Here is a 24023-nt window from a genome sequence, read left to right as displayed (position 1 = left end):
TTTAATGTTGCAATGCACACTTTCTATTACTTTCTTTTAGATGGCTGGCCCTTGTTCATGCTTAGCTTTTTCGGCAAGCAAGCTCTGAATACTACATTTTCGGGTCGAGTCGTCGGATCCTGGCTCGATTCTGGTACCATATGAAATGAGCTGCCTCAAGCTTTATGCTGTTACTTCCATGGAGTTGCAAAAAAAAAAAAAAACAATAGGGTCTCATTTGTCTGCACGATTAGAGAATGTCATATTACAATGTCCTAGTTATTTCCTATTCCTCCTTCACCTTTATTCAAGGTTCTAAAAGACGTTAGGCGTTGGTCGGGTGGCGGGCTTGGGCCCAACGCCTAGGCCCTAGGCAGACTAGCCGGATTTAGATTTAAGTAAATCTATTTTAATAGACTCTATAATCCTATATGGATTTTGGCGGATTTATATGGATTTCTATCATAGATTTCTATGTATTATATGGATTGCTTTCATGGATTTCTATGGACTTCTTTCATATATTTCTCATTTGAATTGAGGTATAGTTTTGTGTTCATGTGGGTTCATTTCAACCGAATTAGGGCTTAACTTGAATGATACAGCCTTGGTCCATTAATATTTACTTCATCAGTGAGGAGAGGAGCTTGTTTTGTGAGATTAACCATACCCATGTGAAGCATTTTGATTTGGGTGCAGTTAGGACAATTAGGACCAGAAAAAGAACAGACCATAAGGATAACAACAACAACAAAGCATTTTCCCACTAAGTGGGGTCGGCTAAACAGACCATAAGGATACGTCAGAGAAAAAAATGGCTGATGAAAACATTGGAGAAAATGATAATAGAGAAGAATTTTATTGGCTCAAAATTACTTCGACATATACATTTCATGACAATGAATTTTCCTTGCACAATTTAAAATTTTTCATTCGTTGGTCAGGATTGACAGGAAACGTATGACATTGTATAATCTTCCATTAGTTGGTCCACGAGCACAAGGGCTATTGCAGCTTCAACCATCGGCACAACTGCGCCATTCCACCAAGTAAAACGTATGTTATCAGGGACAAAAGGTGAGAGTATGAGCACGAAGATGGGGATTTTGATTAATACACAATTTTCTATTAGACAATAGACGACCAATTCATATTCCTCAAAGATCTGTCTCTTCTTTTAGATAAAATATATCTAATAGCAAAAAAGCAAGGAAAACAAGTTCGAAATTCAATATGATTTTGTCAGTTATAATTTGCAAATGCAACAACTAGTATGTTGAGATTGCTCCAGTGGAAACACGAGCAAGCTGCTGGTGTAAATCACAGAAATCTAACAATTGACTGACTATTTTCTAAGTCTGTGTTTTATGTATTCAATATGATTTCAATTGCTTAGTCACCTCTCCCAATTTCTCAGTCTTCACATGTATATGTCACTGTCTAGATTTATCTTTGATGTTGTTCGTGGCTAGAATTTCCGTTGGGGATGTTTCCTAGCGGACGAGCACACAGCTCCCCAAGAGGTTGGCGCCGGTTGATGCTTTCTGTCGGGCTTCTGCTCACTGGTGGGCTTGTTAGGCAAAGCATGTCGGGCAAGGCTGAAAGAGAAGGACAGAGTTAACTTTGAAAGGTGCCTTTGTGGGGCCTTAGCTATAGGCCTTGAGGCTCACAATCAAGATTAACTTTTAGGTGCTCAGGCATGCCACTGCCATCTTTAGTATGGCAGATGTAAAACAGATGTTGAGTTTTAATTGTATATACCCCTGATAGGCTGTTTTAGTTATGAAAGGTGCCTTTGTGGGGCCTTAGGTGTAGGCCTTGAGGCTCTCAATCAATAACTAACCCAGTACTTGAACATATAATGTTTGTTTCATTGATTGCAGAAGTGTTATGACTATTATACTTCTAATTACCCGAGCCCAAAGAGCAGAATGAATCCAAATAGGTGCCTTTGTAGGGCCTTAGGTGTAAGCTTTGAGGCTTCCCATCAGAATTACTTCTATACTCAAACGTTTTACGATAATCATAATATAACATAAATAAAACTAGGAAATAGGTCGATTACTTACGCCCCAAGTAACTTTGGATTTCTTGTTATCAAAGACTGTCGTGGATGGGTTAAGTCCACATAAGGTTCTTTTTTATGCCTTGAGACCAAGGACTTTTGAATGATCAATCTTACATGCCCGAAGGTTTAGAACTCAGATCTGATTTAAACTATGACTACATATTCCAATCGAATTCAAGCACTGAAGAGTCTTTTAATCATTAACTTGCTAGGAATAACTTGGATACCAATGGAAGTATACAACATATTACTAGACTTATGAATGAAAAGACAAAAACAAAGAGGGTCGGGCAAGGCCTGTTGTCTTGCAACTTCCTATCTGTATGACTTATAAAGGGGTTTGAGAGCTTAGAAAGAGGGATAGGATGATGAGTTTACAGAAGGAAATTGACACTACAGCAAGATTTAGACAAGGTAGCAGAGCTTTTACAAAGGCTTTTGGTGAGGGTTAATCCCGAAAGGGATGAAGGTTTGGGCTGACTACAGCTTCGTTGAAGGCAAATTTGGCTTGAGCAGAGTTTGTTCTTGTATTTGTTTGTTTGTTTGAGTGTCCTCATCTTTGATTTCTCTTTCTTCTTTTATAGACAATTTGGTTTGGCCTCATGTAGCATTAATCTTGCCGGAATGCAACTTGAAGGGCAATGACTCATCAGCTTTTTACTTGTACTGCCACTGTAAAGTGCTTTTGGGCTAATTAGCTGGCTGGTCTACACCACTTGGTCTCTAGGTAGGTGAACAAATTGTTCAAATGATCTGCATCTAGTCGGGAAAAGCCCTTTTCTGCCTTCTGGGCTTTGGCTGGGCTTCGGGCTTCTTTCCTCCTAGTCCTTCTTTTGGGCCAAATCCCTTTTGAGCACAAAGTTCAAGTTTTAACCTAAACAGTGCCCCCTTCAATTAATATTCAGGCTGGAATCCCAGGCGCTAATGTTGATTGAATAGCTGCCCTTTATACCCACGTCTTTCTCTTGGGATTTTGAACTCTTTCTAAAAGATAATTATCACTCTCTTGAGATCTTTCCATTTAACCCACGAATCTTTTACATACTCAGCACGAAATCCCCCATCCTTAAAAATTTTCTACCTTCCCAGACGTCTTACTTCTTTCAAACTTTCAGACTTTTCTTTGCTCGATATCTTCTACTTTTGTCATCTTCTTTATCGTTCCTCTTCCAAACTTTATTAAATGGCTTCAGGATCTAGCCAGGTCCAACTATCATACGAATCCGGCGAAGGCATAGCTACCTTACGCCGCTTACTCAACGGACCGTATCGCCCTCGGGCAGGTTTGTATTCTGAACTTTTCTTTGAAGCACATGTGGTACAATCGTTGGGTCCCACATGGGTTTCTCGTGTCCCTACAGTGATAGAGAACAATATGCCTAGGGGTAATTGGTTTTCCCCAAATCCTTTCTTGGCTGAGTCGGGCATTTCTTCAGTTAAATGGTTATCATATCGTCGAGGCTTTCCTCTAATGAACGATCTGGCTTAGGCTCAGTGGATTGATGAACTAGAGCTAATTTTTAAGAAGAAATGGATGAATAATGGTATTTACGAACTAATAATGCTCTAAAAAAACTACCATTATTCCCAAGCCCGAGCTGCTTGCTACTTCTCTTCTTTTCTGGAATTCGGGCACAAATACTTTTGACTTTCGCATGGGTCCCATGTCTCCAACTGTTCTAGACATGGCCCAAGTCTTCGGGCTAAGACCATCAGGCAGGATAGTAGATGTTACTCAAGATTGGGTTCCCCCTTCAATTGCTGAAAGCTCAGGTTCCTCCGCCTCTTTCCTTTCACTGGAATATAATTCTGCAACTTTCAAGAGTTACGGGACTTCTTTCAAGGGGTTCATCCCTTTCGTAAAGGAGAATTTTGGAGCAGATTCTTCTCATGTTGATAAGGATCAAGAACATATGTACTTCCTTTTATACTGGCTCAACAAGCATGTCTTCCCCAATAAGTCTAAAGGGGTGAAGGTTAAATGGATTCCTTTAGTAGAAGCTCTTCACAACTTTGATGATGTTGCCACAGGTCCATTCCTTCTTTCTTACCTCTACCACCTCCTTTTTGAAATGACTCAAGGCGAGCCATTTGAAACCAATCTGAATGGACCCATATGGATGATCCAAACATGGCTTCAATGGTATTTCCCAGAGTTTCGGGCTGCTAACTTAGAGTTCCCAGAAGGTGTGGCCCCTGTCCGAATCTTAGCTGAAGCTGCTCCTACAGATCACTCCATATTTGCCTGCTTCTTCTTCTTCAAAGTTTGTAGAACCCAATCATACTTAGAATGGGGCATGTCAGTTTTGACGAGATATCCTTAGTTCTCTGATCAAGCCTTCCAAGACGCTCATGGGGAAGATTGATAGGAGCATATTTATACGACTTAGTTAGCTTGTTTTCTTGCTTTTAATTAGCTAAACTATGATAATTATAGTGTTTAAAGTTATTTTCGTGCAATTTCAGGTTTTAGTGTCAAAGTATGCAAAAAAAAGCAATTTGGAACATTCTAGAGCATTTTTGGGCCAAGATTGGATTGTGCAAGCATGGAGGCATGAGGATGGACGAATTTGAAGACAAAAGAGGCTATGAACATGCTAAAAATCTGGTGAAACAAATACAAGTTGCAAGAAGGGATAAATTTCTAGAAGGATTGACCAAAACTTCACTCAAAACCAAGAAATTCTTCAATGCCGTGGGCATTGATTCAATTTCACCAGATTTTTGAGTGATGATGCAATGCTTAAATCACCATGACATGTGAGTGGATGATGCAATGCTTAAATCACTATGACATGTGAGTGGATGATGCAATGCTTAACTCACCATGACATGTGAATGGATGACTCAATACCTAACCCACCAACAATTCCCACTCTTTGCCTTGCTCACCTACTCAATTCCACCAGAATTTTGTGTTAAACAAGTCCATCCTTTTCCTATAAATACCATGGCAGCAACCTCATTCAAATCATCCAGAAATTAACCATTCTCCAAGCCTTCCCTTGCCTCTCCCTACATATCTAAACCTTCCCCATCCATTCCTCCATATAACCAACCATTCAACCACCATAACCACCTTGTGCCGCCACCATTGAAGGAGAGGAGGAGTAGTGCCGTGCTTATGCAATCTGCAACTATTAGAGTGTTTGGAATTCTTTCTTCTTTTAATTCTATGTTCATGTTTAATTTAACTTGCTGTTCAATTATGTTAAACATGTGGAACTAATTTCTTTTTAGTTAGAGGCAAATTTGAAGCCATGGACATATGTTGGTTATGATTTGTTTTACTCCAGTTATGAATTCATGAACTTTAGATGTGGTTTACTTTTCTGTTTTGATTAAGAACTTGTTTATGTATGTGGGTTGAGGGTCGACACTTAATTTGCATGCCTAAACTTGATGCTAGGATATAAGGGAATTTCACCTAATCGTTATGAACTTATATTCATGAGTAGTAAAGATCGCTAGTCACGATTGTGTTTAAGTAAACCCTAGGCTGGATTAACATGCGTATTCCATAGTTATGAATGCCTAGTCAATGTTTATGATTTCCGTTGAACTTAATGATCTTTGTTGAATGTCTCTATCATGCGTATTCCATAGTTAGGGACTTTGATGAGGAATAATTTGGTTGTAATGCGTATTCCATTCAATCCAATGAATCTAGGGAAATCTAAGAGTTAATTTAAGCGGACCTAATTAACTTGGAACATTGTCATTCATCGTTTGTTGAAGTCATAACTGGGAATCAAATTATATGCATATGTTCATGTGTGGATAAGGAACCCTCTAACTAGTTTCTCATGATTCTATTTCATCACAATCTGTTTTGTTTTAAGTTTATTTTCAAAGTTTAAAGTTTTAAAGTTCAATTTTCGTCAAAACAAAACCCCTTGCTTTTAAGTCTTGCTTTTAGAGTCAAAACTTGTTTCCTTTAAATCTTTTGAGTCTTTTAAAGTTATATTTTCGTCCAAATCACTTGTTAGGTCTAGAATTGAATCTTTTTGATTGTTATTTGCTGTTTTGAGTATTTTAAGTTAGTTTTGAGTTTATAGAGTCTAGTTTAGTGTTTTTGAGTCTTATATTTGTTGATTAGCATCCCTAGTTAATCCCCGGTCTAGAACGATCCCTACTTACATCATTACTACAATTGTCATCAATAGGGTTTAATTTGTGTGTCAAGTAATTTTCACACCAAAGATGCCACTTCTTTTTGCAGGGAGAAATTCATTAGTTGTATTCAACCAAGAGACATGGCCTGGGGAGTTCGGGGCAACCGATATGATCGAGGGTTGGAGGTGTATCACCTTAACTTTTGCAGCAGGCAATTAGGCTTTATGTAAGCCATTCCCATTCCGTTCTTTGATTCTATCCACTATGGTACTTCCTTTCTATTACCATCCCCTTCAGAGGCGACCTTCCGAGCTACCCGATGTAGTCTTGAAGTTATGAATCAGGCCACCTGAAAATCCATAGTTCTCAATTTTGAATGTACTCCACTCTTTTCTGCCTAGTGGGAAGACAAATGGACCAAGAAATATGAAGGAGATTTGCGGGAAACTCATGACCAACTCTTCAGTCAACTTTCCTTCAAGTTATACCCCAGTTCGGGCGAACTTGAGAACTGGAAGGAAATGATCCAGCAGAAGCACCGGTCACTTTTGATAGGTATTTCTCTTCTTAACTTGACTCTTCCCCCTTCTGAAGTCCTTTAAATCTTACTTTGCTTGATCCTGCAGCAAAAACAGATGTTGAAACGGCGCCCATTGAGTCCGATGATGACTCAGTTGATGCAGCAGTTCTTCATGGAACCGCAGTAGAGGCTAAAAGACAAGAAGCTGGAGAAGGCGAAGATGTTTCGGAATCTTTTGGAGATTCAGAGGCTGAAGAAACTCCTGATGCGAACATTAAAGCACCTAAATGAAGGAAAGTAGTTGTGATTGAAACCTCAGAATCTGAACCTGCATCCCTACCCAAACCTAAACGACCAATTCCCACCAGAAAGAGTAAAAGAGCAAGAACTATCTAGACTTCCAAGCCTTCAGTCCTGTCAGCTCCAGTTTCTAAGGCAGGCAGAAAAAAGCAAAAGTCTTCAAGTAAGTTTCATGTTCTCCTTTATGAAACTGCCATCTTTCTTCCTTATCTAATTGTTCTTGTCTTCTTTGAAACCAGGACCTCAAGCATCCAAAAAACTAACTATTGCTTCAAGGGAGGATCCACTAGGAGCTGAAATGTATCAAAGGGCTGAGGATTTGCGAAATATCACCCTCAAAGAGCTTGAGGTATTTTGCTTGTATTTTTATCTGCATAATCTTCCTTAAACTCTGAACATGATTGCTTGATCTAGGCCGCGAGGGAGGAAAAGATCCTTCCGCCTGAGGCCTCTTTGTCATTTGCCCGAGAAACAAGCATATCTCCTCCTCGGGTTAATCCTTTAGAGGTACATTTCCTTCAATCTTGAATCGTGGATAACTTTATAGTCTCTGGAACAAATGCCTGATCCTTTCTCTTCTTCTCTCTTCATCCAGGTCGGGGTATCTGCCCCCTTGCCTAGTCAAGGATCACCTTCAAAATCTTCAATTTCTCTTTCTGCCCTGGAGGCAGCTCCATCTTCTCAATTTGATCCATCCACATGAGTCATGTTGCACTTTGTGGATGAGGGCAGTAATTCGGTGAGCACTTGTCCTGTCATTGAATTTATGTACATTGTGTCCATATTAACTTCTGTTTATATTTTCTTCAGCCTTCTCCAATATATGGACCACAACAACCGTCAATGGTAACACATGACGAACCCGTAGTCCCTGAGATTCCTGTGACCTCAGGGGCAACTATTTTGCAGGTTCTTGCTTGCCCAATAGTTACCACTGATGAGCTTCATTCTTCTCCTCAGGGTCGAACTCAAGTATGGAAGTATTTTCTTTCTAGTTTCTTCTTATATCCTGCTTTATTAACAATTGCTGCAATCCCTGGATGCCTCTTATGGCATTGGTGAAGTTTCGGGCACAACTTTTTCTTCCCCTGTTGGTGATAATGGTTCTCCTCCTCAAACAGAAGCTGATATTCTTTCTTTCGAAACCCCCAGGCCCATTCAGGCATATTGCTTTTTCCCATGGTTCATTTCTGCTTTAAACTTTTTCACTGTTTTTCTTACCTTACTCTAGTCTTCTTTGGTTTTCGCAGCAAGCCCTGAGAGAAGCTTCAGGCCAATCTCCCCCGCGTTTGGTACGTAAGACGGAGCTTTCTCGGCATTCTTCAACTTCTGGAAATACAGAGATTCCCCTTCCTAGAATTAAGAAGACCGGGAATATTAAAATTGCCTCATCAATGGGTACTACTCTATTAGAGGAAACTGAAGTGCGAACTCATCCTCCTTGTTCTTCTTCATTTTCACCTACTGCTAACTTGCCCGAACTTTTTGAAGAATTCGGGCAACTTGAGATAAGGCGGAAATATTCAAAACATTCTTCAACACCTTCTGGTTTTCAAGAGCAACACCAAGCTTTCCAAGAATGGGCTAGGAAGGACTTCTCATCTTCATTCAGCCTCAAGGCTCTTCGTGACCTAGAAAAGGTTACGATTGAGCTTTTCAAAGCCGATCAGCTATCCAAAGCCCAACATGATTCCTTTCTTTCTTACTTTGAGAACTTGAGGGCTCTTAGGGAGCAGCATCAGAGAGTTGATAGACAAGCTAATCGTGTAAAATGCTTTAAGGAGAAGGAATCAAGTACTTCTGCACAGGTCGAGCAGTTGATGGATGAAGGTTTGCTGACAAAAGAAAGGATCGGAGTGGTAACTTCTGAAATCCAAAAGCTGGAGGAACAACTTGTTGCTCTTAAAGTTGAGCAAGCAACTCTTCTTGGCACCCTCAAACATCAAATTGAAGAAGTGAATAAGTCAAACTTGGAGCTAGAGTACACTAGGTCTCAACTTGCAAATAGCAATACTGTTCTGGCCGAACCTAGTAGGATTTTTGTAATTATGCAGACTTATCATTCCCGAATAATCACTCTGAGTAAAAATGTAAAATTGTTAGACTAAGATTACTTGTAACCCTTCTTTTAGCAGAATGAACATGTGTTTTGCCTCTGCTTGCTTTGCTTATGGCTCTTGTCTGAATTTTCTTTGGGCAACTCCCTGCCCCCTTGTTTATTTTTTTTAATTTTTTTTTCTGCTCCCCTTACTAATACCAATTTGGGACTTGATCATGATCACTTGGTCCCTCTTATGGTACTATTATTTAAGCGGGGGTGTTGGGGCAACCTGGGATCTATCTCCCTTTTCTTTTGTAATAAATGATGACCCTGGCTTCTCTACCCAAATCAGGTTGATCGTATTGATAGGGGCCTCTGGGAACAGGTTTGTGTCAACTATCATACTAGCTTGGGGCTTGTCCAGTAATAGCTTTCCCTTTACTATAAGGTCTTGTATCCAATCTCTGAACTGGACACAATTGGCTATGGAATGATTGAAGGTATAGTGTAACTTGCAATATTTCTTCCCTCTTAGCTCTTCTGGCTTGGGCATCTTTTTAGTATTGTCGGGCAAAATTACTCTTGCCCGCACCAGTTCTTCATAGATCTCATGAGCTTTGGCCAAGTCAAAGGAATAACTCTGGTACTTGGGAGGTTTCATAGGAACAAACCCTCCATCATTCATCACGATTTTCTGATCTTTGATGGGTTGAACCAACCCTTTCACCATTAATGGTTTGAAAGAAGTGGTCATCTCAGCAGCACAAACATCAATTTTCTCCCTATCATGGCCATCTTCATGCTCTAGCCGTGTTTCTTTTACCTCTACACGATGAATCGTAGCTTTGTTTTTATAAAAATGAGGAGCCTTGGAAGTATGCTTCACTTGTTGTTCCTCTAGCAGCAGCCTTTCATACTTTGTTATGGCGATTACCAATTCTTGCAACTCATTAAATTGCGTATTATAGAACCTCTTCCTCAAAGGTAACCTCAGAGCCCTTTGGGCGATTGATATGAGCTGAGCTTGGTTGACGGGGAATTGGCATCTTATCCTTGTTTTCCTGAATCTCGTCATGAAATCCTCTATAGACTCATGTTCGTATTGTTTGACTTCAACCAGATCATTAATAGTCATTTCTGGTTCTATTATGTAAAACTGTTCATGGAAGGCCATCTCCATCTGCCCCCAGTTGGCAATAGAGTTAGGGGGTAATAGAAAATACCACTGAGATGCTAGTCCCGCCAATGAATTTCCAAACAACCTTAACTTGTAGTTCGGGTTGTCTTTATATGCCACACAATGATTGGAGAATTTGAAAATGTGGTCTTTGGAGGACACACTACCATCTTCACCAGTAAATGTTGGGAATGCAGACATTTTGAAGTTGAGAGGAAACGGGTTTTGCTCATCAATGTACTCAGGATAAGGCTTTTGATAGGTAACCCTGAATACTGGGCGAACTCATGGTTGAGCATTATGAACCACCGTCCTTCTTAACTCAGCTAACTCTTCCCTCAATTGTTAAGTAGCTGTATTATTATTCTGGAAGAGAAGGGCAGACTCGTTCTTCGGGCTTCGGTCATTGCCCGCGCCTGCTTCTTTCTTTGACTTAGGCTTCCTCCAGTTGGCTCCTCATCCCTTATTAGCCAGAGGAGGTGGCCTATAAGGAGGAGGTTTATCTGAGGTGACAAAGCCTTCTTTTCCGTTGACTCCTCCAGTTATTATGGGCATCCCATACCTCGTTCTTTCTTGTTCATTCTGCTTCCTATTATTAAATGATAATAATGGAAAGCTGGGGAACTCTTTTTCTAGAACTGGTTCAATCACGGGCTGGCTTCCTTCATGTACTTCTTTTTCCTTTCCCTTATCTTGTTCTTCTTCTAATAACAAAAATAGGGGAATAACTGGTTCACTTCTGATGGTAACCTGGCTCATCCCACTTCCTTGAGCACCTTTTGGAGTAGAAAACTCCAGATCTAGTCTTCTTTGCAGATTCCCTGTCAAGGTACACAGTCTACTTACTTCCCCCTTAGTTTCCAAACAATTTTTTTCCATGCTCTTTAACACTTGTTGATGTGAGAATTACTTGACACACAAATTAAACCCTCTTTTTGACAATTGTAGTAAAGTATGTAAGTAGGGTATCGTTCTAGGCCGGGGATTAGGAGGGATTGCTAATCTATTCTAAATTAATTTAAAAATATGAAACAAGACTCAAGGACACAAAACTAGGCTAAAAACTCTAATAACTCGAAACACACTTAGAATGACTCAACATAATGAAAACAATCAATTTAGACACTAGGAACTGAAATTGACGGAAATTGAATTAAAAGACTAACAACAATGAAAACTAACTAAATAATATAATTTAATAATGGGGGGGGTTTGGTTTTGACGAGAAGTAAATTAAACTTAAATAAATTACAGAATTGACAAAAGCATGAATTAAGGTGAAAGGATAGGTGACGGACTAGCTAGAGGGTTCTTCTCCACACATGACACATATGCAACCTAAATTGATTTTCAGTTGTTCTTTCAATAAATTGTGAATGACAATGTTCCAAGTTAATTAGGTCCGCTTAAATTAACTCTTAGATTTCCCTAGATTCATTGGATTGAATGGAATACGCATTACAACCAAATTATTCCTCATCAAAGTCCCTAACTATGGAATACGCATGATAGAGACATTCAACAAAGATCATTAAGTTCAACGGAAATCATAACATTGACTAGGCATTCATAACTATGGAATACGCATGTTAATCCAGCCTAGAATTCACTTAACACGATTGTGGATAATAACCTTCACTACTTGTGAATATAAGTTCATAACGATTAGGTGAAATTCACTTATATTCTAGCATCAAATTCATGCATGTAAATTAAGTATGCATTCTTAATCGACATACAAAAATAAGTTATCAATCAAGCAGTTAAGCAAATTAAATCACAACTCAGAAATCACAACTGAAGGTAATCAATTCATATTACAAATATATTCATGGCTTTGAACTTCCCCCTAGCTAAGTAGGGGATTAGTTCCTCATACTTGCAATTAAACAAAAACAATTGATATTAAACATAGAAAAACAAAGTAGAATACACCTAGAATGCTCCAACAACTCCAATGGAATGGCCAGCACAACTCCAAGCACTCCTCCTTCTTTGCAAGCCTTGGAACTAATGTAAATGTGTATGAATTTCTATGTGTTTTGAATGAGGTTGCTGCCATGGTATTTATAGGAAAAGGATGGACTTGTTTAACACAAAATTCTGGTGGAATTGAGTAGGTGAGCAAGGCAAAGAGTAGGAATTGTTGGTGGGTTAGGTATTGAGTCATCCATTCACATGTCATGGTGAGTTAAGCATTGCATCATCCACTCACATGTCATGGTGATTTAAGCATTGCATCATCACTCAAATTTCTGGTGAAAGTGAATCAATGCCCACGGCATTGAAGAATTTCTTGGTTTTGAGTGAAGTTTTGGTCAATCCTTCTAGAAATTTATCCCTTCTTGCAACTTGTATTTGTTTCACCAGATTTTTAGCATGTTCATAGCCTCTTTTGTCTTCAAATTCATCCATCCTCATGCCTCCATGCTTGCACAATCCAATCTTGGCCCAAAAATGCTCTAGAATGTTCCAAATTGCTTCTTTTTGCATACTTTGACACTAAAACCTGAGATTGCACGAAAATAACTTTAAACACTATAATTATCATAGTTTAGCTAATTAAAAGCAAGAAAACAAGCTAACTAAGTCGTATAAATATGCTCCTATCAATTTCCCCCACACTTAGCTTTTGCTAGTCCTCGAGCAAAACAAAGAAAACAAGAACAAGAAGTAACAAGAAAAACATTAGCTTCCCCCTATGTGACCCTCATAGAATTTCATTCGAGAACACAAATCAACAAGAACCATAGCTGGCACCAAACAAGCTAATCCAAGTTCATCTTCCTTATTCAAATATTAGCAGTAATCTTTGAATCATCCTTGAAGTGTAGTGTGTGAGATAGCTATGCTAATGCAATTTCAAAATTTTTATATTTTTAAAATCATCATATGCAAACTAGCAACCTTCTCACGGGATATACACTCAATCACACATGTGTTTAGTTTAAATGTGTTTCGCTCAAAGAATCAAATGTGAAAGTTCTACCATAAGCTTGCATAAAGATCACTTCTCCACAGTCATAATTGCAAAACTTAAATCAAGAGGACTTTTATTGGATGTAATGAGGTTTAGGGAGAGGGTTATAGAAATGAAAGAATAGGTAAACACAAGTTCCAAGCTACATTGCAAGCAATTCTTTTATTTAGATTTATAAGAACTCAACCTTTCCAACGATTCATTTAGCACCTCCAACCACACCCTTAAACTGAAACTCGAACAACTTTTTATTTTCTTTGTGTACAATCTTTCTTTTTCTTTTTCTTTTCTTCTCTTTTCTCTTTTTTTTTTTTTTTTTAAATACAAACATGAAATACCCCCACACTTATTCTTTTGCCAAACACCTTCAAAGTACTTCACAAACGTTTCTCATAAGACAATCTCTCATTGCTTGCTTGGAAAGGGTAAGGAAAAAATGTTTCAGGTATAAGGGTAGACATATCTGGTGATAAGAAATAAAAGGCTCAACAAATACGGCTCAAATTGGCAATCTAATGATATCATTTTTCTTTGGGACACATGGTTATTTGGGCCATAGTGGTAAACCTAATGCCTCTATCATTTCCAAGTTCATGCAATCAATGACAAACATTTCGAAAGATCGTTACGCAAGTTCTAGAGATGTATCTCACATAAGTTCATCACACATAAAAAAAAAAAATAATAGGAGTGTATGAAAAATGCACACACTTTCAATAGGCTCAAAAACTCACATAGGATGTATATGGTCACTAAATTCACATATGAAGCTTTAAGTCATGCTTTAGTTTCACATCAACAAGGCTATGTGCATTTGGTTTTTTCAAAGATGATCAAACATGTACAAAACTAACAAGAGAATTAGGAATTTCACAAAACACATGTTAACTAAGTTCTTGATGATCATGGTTCAAATTTGATCCAATTATATCACTGGGTCGGGAAACTAACAAAAATCAAATTCAAAACAATAAGGGAAACAAGACAATATTTTTGGATTTTTAAATTTTCCGATTTTTTTATTTTTTTTTAAAGAAAACAAAACTAATTAAGAAAACAAAAAGCAACAACATGGAAACAAATGAAACTCGTTCGTAGTTGAAGGTACAAAAAAATTTCAATTTGGTCATTTTTTATACTCTTTACCCCCAAACTTAAATTGGACATTGTCCCCAATGTCAGAAAACACTATAATGCAAATAAAAATAAAATAAATAAATAATAAGAAACAAAATAAAGCAATTGGACTGAAAACTTCCCTAGTTTGCAGTAAAACCAAGCGATGACCCCCCCAAGCTAAAATTCTGCAATCAACTTCAAGGGTGGAAATAACCAAAAATTCCTGCAAAGAAAAGAAATAATTCAGTTAAGTAACGCAAGAAAATGTAAAAAAAAATTGCAAACGAAAAATTGAAAATCACGATAAAAGACAATGAATAGAACTAATAAGTGATCATTGGTCGTGCTTGTTGACTTTCCACAGCTTTCCTCTTGAACTGGGTGACACTTAGCTTTTTACTTGCAAGTGATGATTTGATGATATTGTACGGCGAAGCTTTGCTCTTTGGTGATGTTGTAGTTCCTTATTTGTTCTCCAAGCAGATGTGGCAGCTTCTCTAGTTCTTCATCTCAGACTCCTTCCGCTGGGATGATTGTGCAAGCTGCATTCTTCACTGCTTGTTTCTTCTGCACATTGTCTCCACATGCTGCTGGTATCATTTTCGCTTGCCTTATCTGTTCTTCAGGTAGATGTGGCAGCTTCTTTGGAAGTACATCAGCAGTGGAAGACGAGTACTCGAGAGCAATTTCTCCATGTCCTGCAGGTTAGAACAAAGACAAGGAAAATGACATGGAGAATGCATGATATGAGATACTCTTGCTTTCAACCTTTATGATATGAAATACTTTTGCTTTGAATGGGTTGTTCGCAGGAGTATCCCAAGGAATGAGGAACACAGAGTAACTTAGGAGGATTCTTTGGGAATGCATTCTCGGAGATGAAGAAGTGCTGAGAGGGTGTGCCTTTGCTGTGGAAGGCGAAGGTAGACACTTATAGGACTTTTTTTCACAACCGGAACTATTCCCTCACTCATTGTCGGCAGCCGGTGGATGGATGGATAGTACAAATTACGCGCTTTCTCACAAAGCTGCCCGTAATTTCCGCAAAGCTGCCAGTTGCATGTGACGAGTGACGACACGTCTGGACAAATTAATCTTTTGAAATCCGGCTCGTGGTTTCTGAGCAAGCCCCCTTTTAAGAAATGAAACGCCTCTTTTCAGAAAAGAATCTGACTTTTGAGAAAGGAGCCCCGACTCTTCGATTTGCGAGAGGACGCTGCTCTGAGGAGCGCCTCTTTGATTTCTTCTTTTTATAGAGGCGTTAATTTTGTTCCACAACACACTTGAGCTCCCTCCTGTAAACACTCCCTTCTTGCACTTCCAAAATCTTAATCAGTCCGACTCTCTTCTTTCTTTACCACCTCTGAAAAATGTCTGGCCCTTCTGATCGTCGTTTTGACTTGAACATTGGTGAAGAGGCAGCTCCGCCTTCACCAGACAACATATGGCGCCCATCCTTCATATCCCCTACCGGTCCTCTTACCGTTGGGGATTCGGTGATGAAAAATGACATGACCGCTGCGGTGGTGGCCCGGAACCTTGTCACCCCCAGAGATAACAGACTGCTCCCTAGACGGTCTGATGAATTGGCGGTTAAGGAGTCTCTGGCTCTTAGCGTGCAGTATGCGGGTTCTGTGTCCAACATGGCCCAACGCCTATTTGCTCGAACCCGTCACGTTGAATCGTTGGTGGCTGAAATACAGAGTCTCAAAAAGGAGATTAGAGGACTCAAGCATGAAAATAAACAATTGCACAAGCTTGCACACAATTATGCCACAAACATGAAGAGGAAAATTGACCAGCTGCAGGAAAATGATGGTCAGATTTTACTTGATCACCGGAGGTTTGTGGGTTTGTTCCAACCGCATTTGCCTTCGTCTTCTGTGGCGGCACCGCGTAGTGAAGCTCCAACTGATCAACCTCCGATACCTCCTCCTTCTGTGGCCCCGCCGACTGTTGAAGCTCCGCCGACTGTTGAAGCTCCACCTGACCAATGAATGTTTATTAGTTTACACATCATTGTAAAATATTTTTACTTTTATGTTTTCTTTTTTTTTTTTTTTTTGGCTTTTTTTTTTTTTTTTAAGTATGTAAATTAATGTAAAAAGACTTTGTTTAACCTTCCCCCACACTTAAACTAAATAACACAAACTCACAGAATCAACCAAATAACACAACTAACTAAACAAAACAAAATGAAAGCAGTAAAGATAAGGGTGTAAGAATGCAAATCTGATTTGGTTAGCGATTCCAAAGTCTCCCTTCGTTGAATGCTTGGGTTGCCTCCCAAGAAGCGCTTGCTTTAACGTCCGCAGTCGGACGAATCTTTCCTTTAAACTCCCCTCGGCTCCAAAGCATGGAATTTATCTTTTAATGGGAGGTGATACTTGAAATGATTCGGCAATGGTTTAAATTCAAGAGTGGGTGCCTGAATCATCAAAATCAGAAACATGTTAGTATAAATTAAAATTAAAATTGGAGAAGATGGCTTACTTTCTTTTTCCGACACAAACTCAATGACAAACACCACATCTTTGAACATTTCCAGGACTTTGAACTTGGCCAGGTTTACTATGATGGTTGTGGCTTGTCCCGTGTCATCAAACTCAACTGCTTTGGGCTTGATTGTCTCATGCACAGCCTCTTGGATGTATTCTTGATATGCTTCAACCACTTCATTCTCTTGAATCCCTTTTCTTGGTGTGCAAGGTTCTTTGAACGTTTCAATACCATCGGGAACTTGTTTTGGTGCACCAAGAATTGGGATATCACTTTGCACCTTTGGAAGAGCTTCCACAATGTCTTTTTCACTCTCTTTGATATTTGGAATCAAAAACCTGCAAGGACAAAGGACATTCGGTGGAATAATGTTAGAATGAAGTGAATTTAGAACTTCCTCACCTGAGTTGGATGACATAGGGATTTGAGGAGCTTGCAGCAAGAATTCTTCTAAACTGCCCAGGTCGTCCTCCTCTTCTTCTGCTTGCAGCAGCAATTCATCCATGTTCGGGCTGTGTTTGGATGGTTCTGGGACAACTTCATCCTTCATGTCACCTTCCAAAGTGATGGCTTCATCGATTTCACTTTCTGCCTTTGAATTTGCAATGTTTGAGTTGGAAAGTTCACTTTGATCTCGAATCTGTGCCATGAATTCCACAATCTGCCCAACTTGCATCTCCAATTCGTCCACTCTTTTGACTCGGTCTTGCATCTCCTGGTTTTGATTTTCTACTCCCTGATTCAAAGAGGTGAGTAACTTATTAAGTGTATCATTATCCAAGGACGTACCTAAATTGAATTGGGTTGATTGTTGTGGTGGCTGTGACGGTTCATATGGCCACTGATAGAACTCTTCCAATGGCGGCAATTGTTCTTCTTTTTGTAAACCCTGCGCCACAGAAATTAGTCCTTCAAGAATTTCATTATAATTCATGGGCATACTTTGATTTGATTGGAATTGTTGTGGGGGATGTTGTGGTGGCTGCATAGGTCTTGAATAGAACTCGTCTTGCTGCCAATATCCATCTTGTTGAAATTGTTGAGGTTCATCCCACATATAATCTGAATTACCTCTCCAATCTGAATTGCAAGCGTTGGAAAACATGTTGCCCCTTGATTGGTTATGGCCTTGATATCCCCAAACATCTTCATTTGCATAAAATTGAGGACTTTGATAACCTTGCCCATAGGGCACATCAAATGTAGGGACACTTGGCATTGTGGTCCGTTCGGCATTATGAGTCAATTGAGCAGTGAGCTGTGCCAATTGAGCTTGAATGGTCGCAAGTGCCATGTCTCGCTCCATTTGTACCTAAAATCAAAGAAAGAAAAATAAATCAAATATCAAAAGTAAAATACACAAACACCAATATAAACATAAACAAAAACAAAAATAAAGGGATTAGCAAAGTTGCTAATCCCCGGCAACGGCGCCAAAATTTGATGTGAGAATTATTTGACACACAAATTAAACCCTCTTTTTGACAATTGTAGTAAAGTATGTAAGTAGGGTATCGTTCTAGGCCGGGGATTAGGAGGGATTGCTAATCTATTCTAAATTAATTTAAAAATATTAAACAAGACTCAAGGACACAAAACTAGGCTAAAAACTCTAATAACTCGAAACACACTTAGAATGACTCAACATAATGAAAACAATCAATTTAGACACTAGGAACTGAAATGGACGGAAATTGAATTAAAAGAGTAACAACAATGAAAACTAACTAAATAATATAATTTAATAATGGGGGGGGGTTTGGTTTTGACAAGAAGTAAATTAAACTTAAATAAATTACATAATTGACAAAAGCATGAATTAAGGTGAAAGGATAGGTGACGGACTAGCTAGAGGGTTCTTCTCCACACATGACACATATGCAACCTAAATTGATTTTCAGTTGTTCTTTCAATAAATTGTGAATGACAATGTTCCAAGTTAATTAGGTCCGCTTAAATTAACTCTTAGATTTCCCTAGATTCATTGGATTGAATGGAATACGCATTACAACCAAATTATTCCTCATCAAAGTCCCTAACTATGGAATACGCATGATAGAGACATTCAACAAAGATCATTAAGTTCAACGGAAATCATAACATTGACTAGGCATTCATAACTATGGAATACGCATGTTAATCCAGCCTAGAATTCACTTAACACGATTGTGGATAACAACCTTCACTACTTGTGAATATAAGTTCATAACGATTAGGTGAAATTCACTTATATTCTAGCATCAAATTCATGCATGTAAATTAAGTATGCATTCTTAATCGACATACAAAAATAAGTTATCAATCAAGCAGTTAAGCAAATTAAATCACAACTCAGAAATCACAACTGAAGGTAATCAATTCATATTACAAATATATTCATGGCTTTGAACTTCCCCCTAGCTAAGTAGGGGATTAGTTCCTCATACTTGCAATTAAACAAAAACAATTGATATTAAACATAGAAAAACAAAGTAGAATACACCTAGAATGCTCCAACAACTCCAATGGAATGGCCAGCACAACTCCAAGCACTCCTCCTTCTTTGCAAGCCTTGGAACTAATGTAAATGTGTATGAATTTCTATGTGTTTTGAATGAGGTTGCTGCCATGGTATTTATAGGAAAAGGATGGACTTGTTTAACACAAAATTCTGGTGGAATTGAGTAGGTGAGCAAGGCAAAGAGTAGGAATTGTTGGTGGGTTAGGTATTGAGTCATCCATTCACATGTCATGGTGATTTAAGCATTGCATCATCACTCAAATTTCTGGTGAAAGTGAATCAATGCCCACGACATTGAAGAATTTCTTGGTTTTGAGTGAAGTTTTGGTCAATCCTTCTAGAAATTTATCCCTTCTTGCAACTTGTATTTGTTTCACCAGATTTTTAGCATGTTCATAGCCTCTTTTGTCTTCAAATTCGTCCATCCTCATGCCTCCATGCTTGCACAATCCAATCTTGGCCCAAAAATGCTCTAGAATGTTCCAAATTGCTTCTTTTTGCATACTTTGACACTAAAACCTGAAATTGCACGAAAATAACTTTAAACACTATAATTATCATAGTTTAGCTAATTAAAAGCAAGAAAACAAGCTAACTAAGTCGTATAAATATGCTCCTATCACTTGTATCATAGTAGCCTGCAATTCTTCATTAGTTCATTTTCATTCAGTTTTTCCAGATGAAGTTAGGCTTTCCAGAACCACCTGTCCTCATGGAGAAGAAGGATTTCCTAGTTGATCTGTCATCTTTAACAAAGGTTGAGATGATTCGTATTTTGTCCTCTTTTTGACATACGAGATTGAAACATAGATCCCACCAGGCGTGCCAAAACTATGTTCGTGGCTAGAAATTCCGTTGGGGATGTTTCCTAGCGGACGAGCACACAGCTCCCTGAGAGGTTGGCGCCGGTTGATGCTTTTTGTCGGGCTTCTACTCACTGGCGGGCTTGTCGGGCAAGGTTGAAAGAGAAGGATAAAGTTAACTTTGAAAGGTGCCTTTGTGGGGCCTTAGCTATAGGCCTTGAAGCTCATAATCAAGATTAACTTTTAGGTGCTCAGGCGTGTCACTGCCATCTTTAGCATGGCAGATGTAAAACAGATGTTGAGTTTTAATTGTATATATACCCGAGAGGCTGTTTTAGTTATGAAAGGTGCCTTTGTTGGGCCTTAGGTGTAGGCCTTGAGGTTCTCGATCAATAACTAACCCAGTACTCGAACATATAATGTTTGTTTCATTGATTGCAGAAGTGTTATAAACTACAAAACCCAAAAGGATTCACCAACTACTAGACCTAGGCTCTGATACCACTTGAAGGATAATTTTGTGAAAACATGTTCATTTGAATAACATCTATAGCATGCATTTAACAATTAAAAGGCAAAATCATGCTTGCATGCATTCAAAAACAAAACATTAACCATGAAATTCAAAGCCTAGTAGATTGGTGAACCATTAATCAACTCAAAACAAAGTGAGTTGAGATTTATACCTTTGTAGATTCCTCTTTGTATAAGCAAAGGCTAATCACCCAAAGAGAGGGCCTTCATTCCTTGCATCTTAAATCTATGGATTTGGATGGATGAAAAGGTTTCTCCAAGTTCCCAAAATTGAGAACCTCTAAGTCTCTTCACCAAGGTTAGATTGGAGAAGAAATGAGTGACCTTGGAGTAGTGGGATTACTAGATGCACCCTCCAAGGGGCCGGCCTCTTTAGAGAGAAATGGAGAGACATGTTCTCTCCAATTTTTCTCCAAAACAAACCCTAATGAATTTTGGCTATAAAGTCATATTTATACCTTTATTCATTTGAGTGGCAAACTTGTAAATAAGTCCAAGTTCACTACCCTTAACAATATGGCCGGCCTTAGGGTGTATTTGGGTTGTTTGGGCCTTTGTGAATATTTAGTCATTAAGTTGTCATACAACTTAAGTCAATGGGCTTGACGTTCGAAGCCCATTGGGCCTTAAGGTCCAAAAACTATCCCGAGGTCTTTAACGAACTTATTCGTTTGATTAATTAACATATTAATTAATCCTTGCCATAAATAAATAATTAAACCATTTAATCATTCTTACTCATCTCCATTGTTTCTTCAATCTCCACCTTACACGGTGTGCGATCCATTAGGTTCCTTTTAGCGAGGCAATGGGCGATTAAAACCATTTCACATCGATTGTGAATTGAAACTTACTTTCAATTCTCCCTTTAGTGATTATACACGTTTAGGGCTTCCACAAACCATGAGTGACACCTAGCAGCATATCATGGTTACCCAAGCTAATCAGAAGAGGTGGAGAACCTATTCAGTTTAGGATTACAAATGCAATACGGTCTTTCTCTAATACAATACTCTTGACCACATTGTTTGGTTTGATAGTTTATTTATTCATGTCTACTATCCAATGTGATTCGTGTGCTTATATGATTACCTTGAATGTGATTTGGAACGCTTTCCTAAATCTCATTCATACTTTGGCCAAAGATCCTTAATCATATCATAGAGTATTCTCCCTCAAACGGTTTGAAGGTTAGAGATCCCTTGTTGTGCATTCACTTGCCTCCATGACTAAGTGGCTTAACCCCAACGATGTCGTGAACACCCCGATGGGGTGACTTTGACATAATCAAAGATCAAGGACTTAACCACAAGACAGCTGTGATGCCTCAGGTCAAAGGACTACTTTGCATTATCCCAACCATGAGTTCTCATGTGACATGAATATGAGAACTCTTCGTTGATCGTGTTCAGTGAACTCATTCTCTACTGAGCACCTACGTACTTATCTTGATGTCAGACACACCAATGACTCGAGACTAGTCACTCTCCCTGAGAGAAGACAAATGACGTACTGATCTTAACGGACTGTCAATGCCCAATTGGCAATCCTATGATCAGGAACGTTTAGGATGTGTCTACGAAAGAATGGTCTCTTGAATCTAACTTCTTTAGATTGCATTCTCCCAATCACATATTCCTTGGACTTATCGTTTAAGCATATAACATTTATATGAGACGGCTCAAACAATAATCTTTGCCCTTTATAGTTAAACTAGATTAGTTTAACATGTGAAATGTCCGTAAAGTATCATCATATGATTGGTTTTAGGGCACATTTCCAACAATCTCCCACTTGCACTAGAGCCAATCAGCTTGGTCATCTGTGATGATACCTCTTCTGTAGTCATTTCATAAATGGCTGAGTAGTAGGCCTAGACAATGGATATCTATATGTTATCCATAGAAGCAACCTGGAGAATTACGACGTCACCATTATACATGATTCTCAATCATGTGGTTCAGTTTCTCATATGAGTTCGGACCTTGATGAGACCTTGATTCCCTGGCTTGAGCTATCGCCCCATTAGTGTCATAGTGTCAGTACACTAGATACACTTTCTGGTTGGGACCGAATAGAGAGTTCATAAATGAACTTTCTCATCCAAACAACATTGTTGTAAACTTCTATATGGCAATATATTTTGCATTCATAATGGAACACACTAAAGTCATTACTTTAATGTTTCCATCCAAATATCTCTTTAGTCATAATAAAGAGATATTTGATTATCTCTTCATTCATAATGAAGAAACATCCAATGATGGATTAGATTCATAATCTAATACATTTACGCTTCCATTACGTTACTCTAATTCTTCCTCGATCTTTGAGGAATTTATCCTTTAGTATTTCTTAAATACTTAAGGACTCACTTGACAGTTGCCATGGTTCTGATCCTGGGCTTGCACTGATATCGTCTTGTACTATTCTAGGTACAACTCATATCAATGTTTTTCATACAATATGAAATACATAAATCACCTTTATGCGTATGCATAAAGGATTCTATTTACGCATTATTTCTTTGGGAGTCAAAAGGGCACGTTCCCTTTGAGAAGGGCAACTTGCTAGTCACACTAGAGTCATCCTTCTAATTGAAGTTTATCATCATATGAGAAACTTCCTAGTATCTTTTGTCTATTATTAGGGATTGATATAATCAAATTATATCTTGAAATCTATCAATACAGATTTCCATCCCATGTATATAGACTATGTCTCCCATATACATTCTATCGTTATAGAATGCTTAAAGTCATAACTTTAACGAAGAAATATTCTTTTCATTTCCAAAATTAATATATCATATATATATATATATTCATATATATCACATATATATTTATATATATATATATATATATATATATATATACAAATTTAGGAATATGATTAACTCCCACTAATCTTTTGTAAACCTAGTAAACAAAAGATTCATTTACATCTTTATGAGAAATCAAACGATTTGATCTTTCTCTCATAAGACCCTTATAGCTCCCACTAGCTTGCTAAGATCCATGATGGATGGATCTCTACAACTTACATGTTTTGTGATTCATAGTTTTAGACATATATTATCAAGACTATCTTAATAATGGTTTCGAAAACCCATATTATGTCCAAACATTGAATTACCATTTAGTTGTAGCTAGCAATCTTCGAATTAATTGAAACCAAGACTATCTCAAAGATGGTTTCTTCAAAGTCAACCATTCTCTTTGATTGTAGTCACCTTAAGCTACCAATTAGCTTATGAAGGTTTCATTATTTCGGGTCAAATGGTACTTTACCATTTGCTTGAGTATATATCATATATATACACTCAATGTAGTCATAAGGATTTTCATTCTTATTTCTTTCGAATTAAGAGGTGCAACTCTATGA

At 38.3% G+C, this 24023-nt stretch overlaps 1 protein-coding gene across 1 annotated transcript; it reads right to left on the bottom strand.

The window, feature by feature from the left end:
* Nucleotides 1–9286: 9286 nt before the first annotated feature.
* On the bottom strand, nucleotides 9287–10402 carry LOC139196110 (uncharacterized). The gene has a single exon (XM_070821771.1). The coding sequence runs from the start codon at nucleotides 10400–10402 to the stop codon at nucleotides 9287–9289; it is 1116 nt and encodes a 371-aa protein (XP_070677872.1).
* Nucleotides 10403–24023: the final 13621 nt, after the last annotated feature.

This window comes from Malus domestica, chromosome 05, assembly GCF_042453785.1.
Source record: "Malus domestica chromosome 05, GDT2T_hap1".
Taxonomy (NCBI): Eukaryota; Viridiplantae; Streptophyta; class Magnoliopsida; order Rosales; family Rosaceae; genus Malus; species Malus domestica.
This window is presented reverse-complemented; position numbering and strand designations above follow the sequence as displayed.

What these genes read in the sequence shown, in the direction of transcription:
- LOC139196110 (XM_070821771.1), bottom strand. Translation starts at nt 10,402, where the DNA reads ATGTCTGCATTCCCAACATTTACTGGTGAAGATGGTAGTGTGTCCTCC.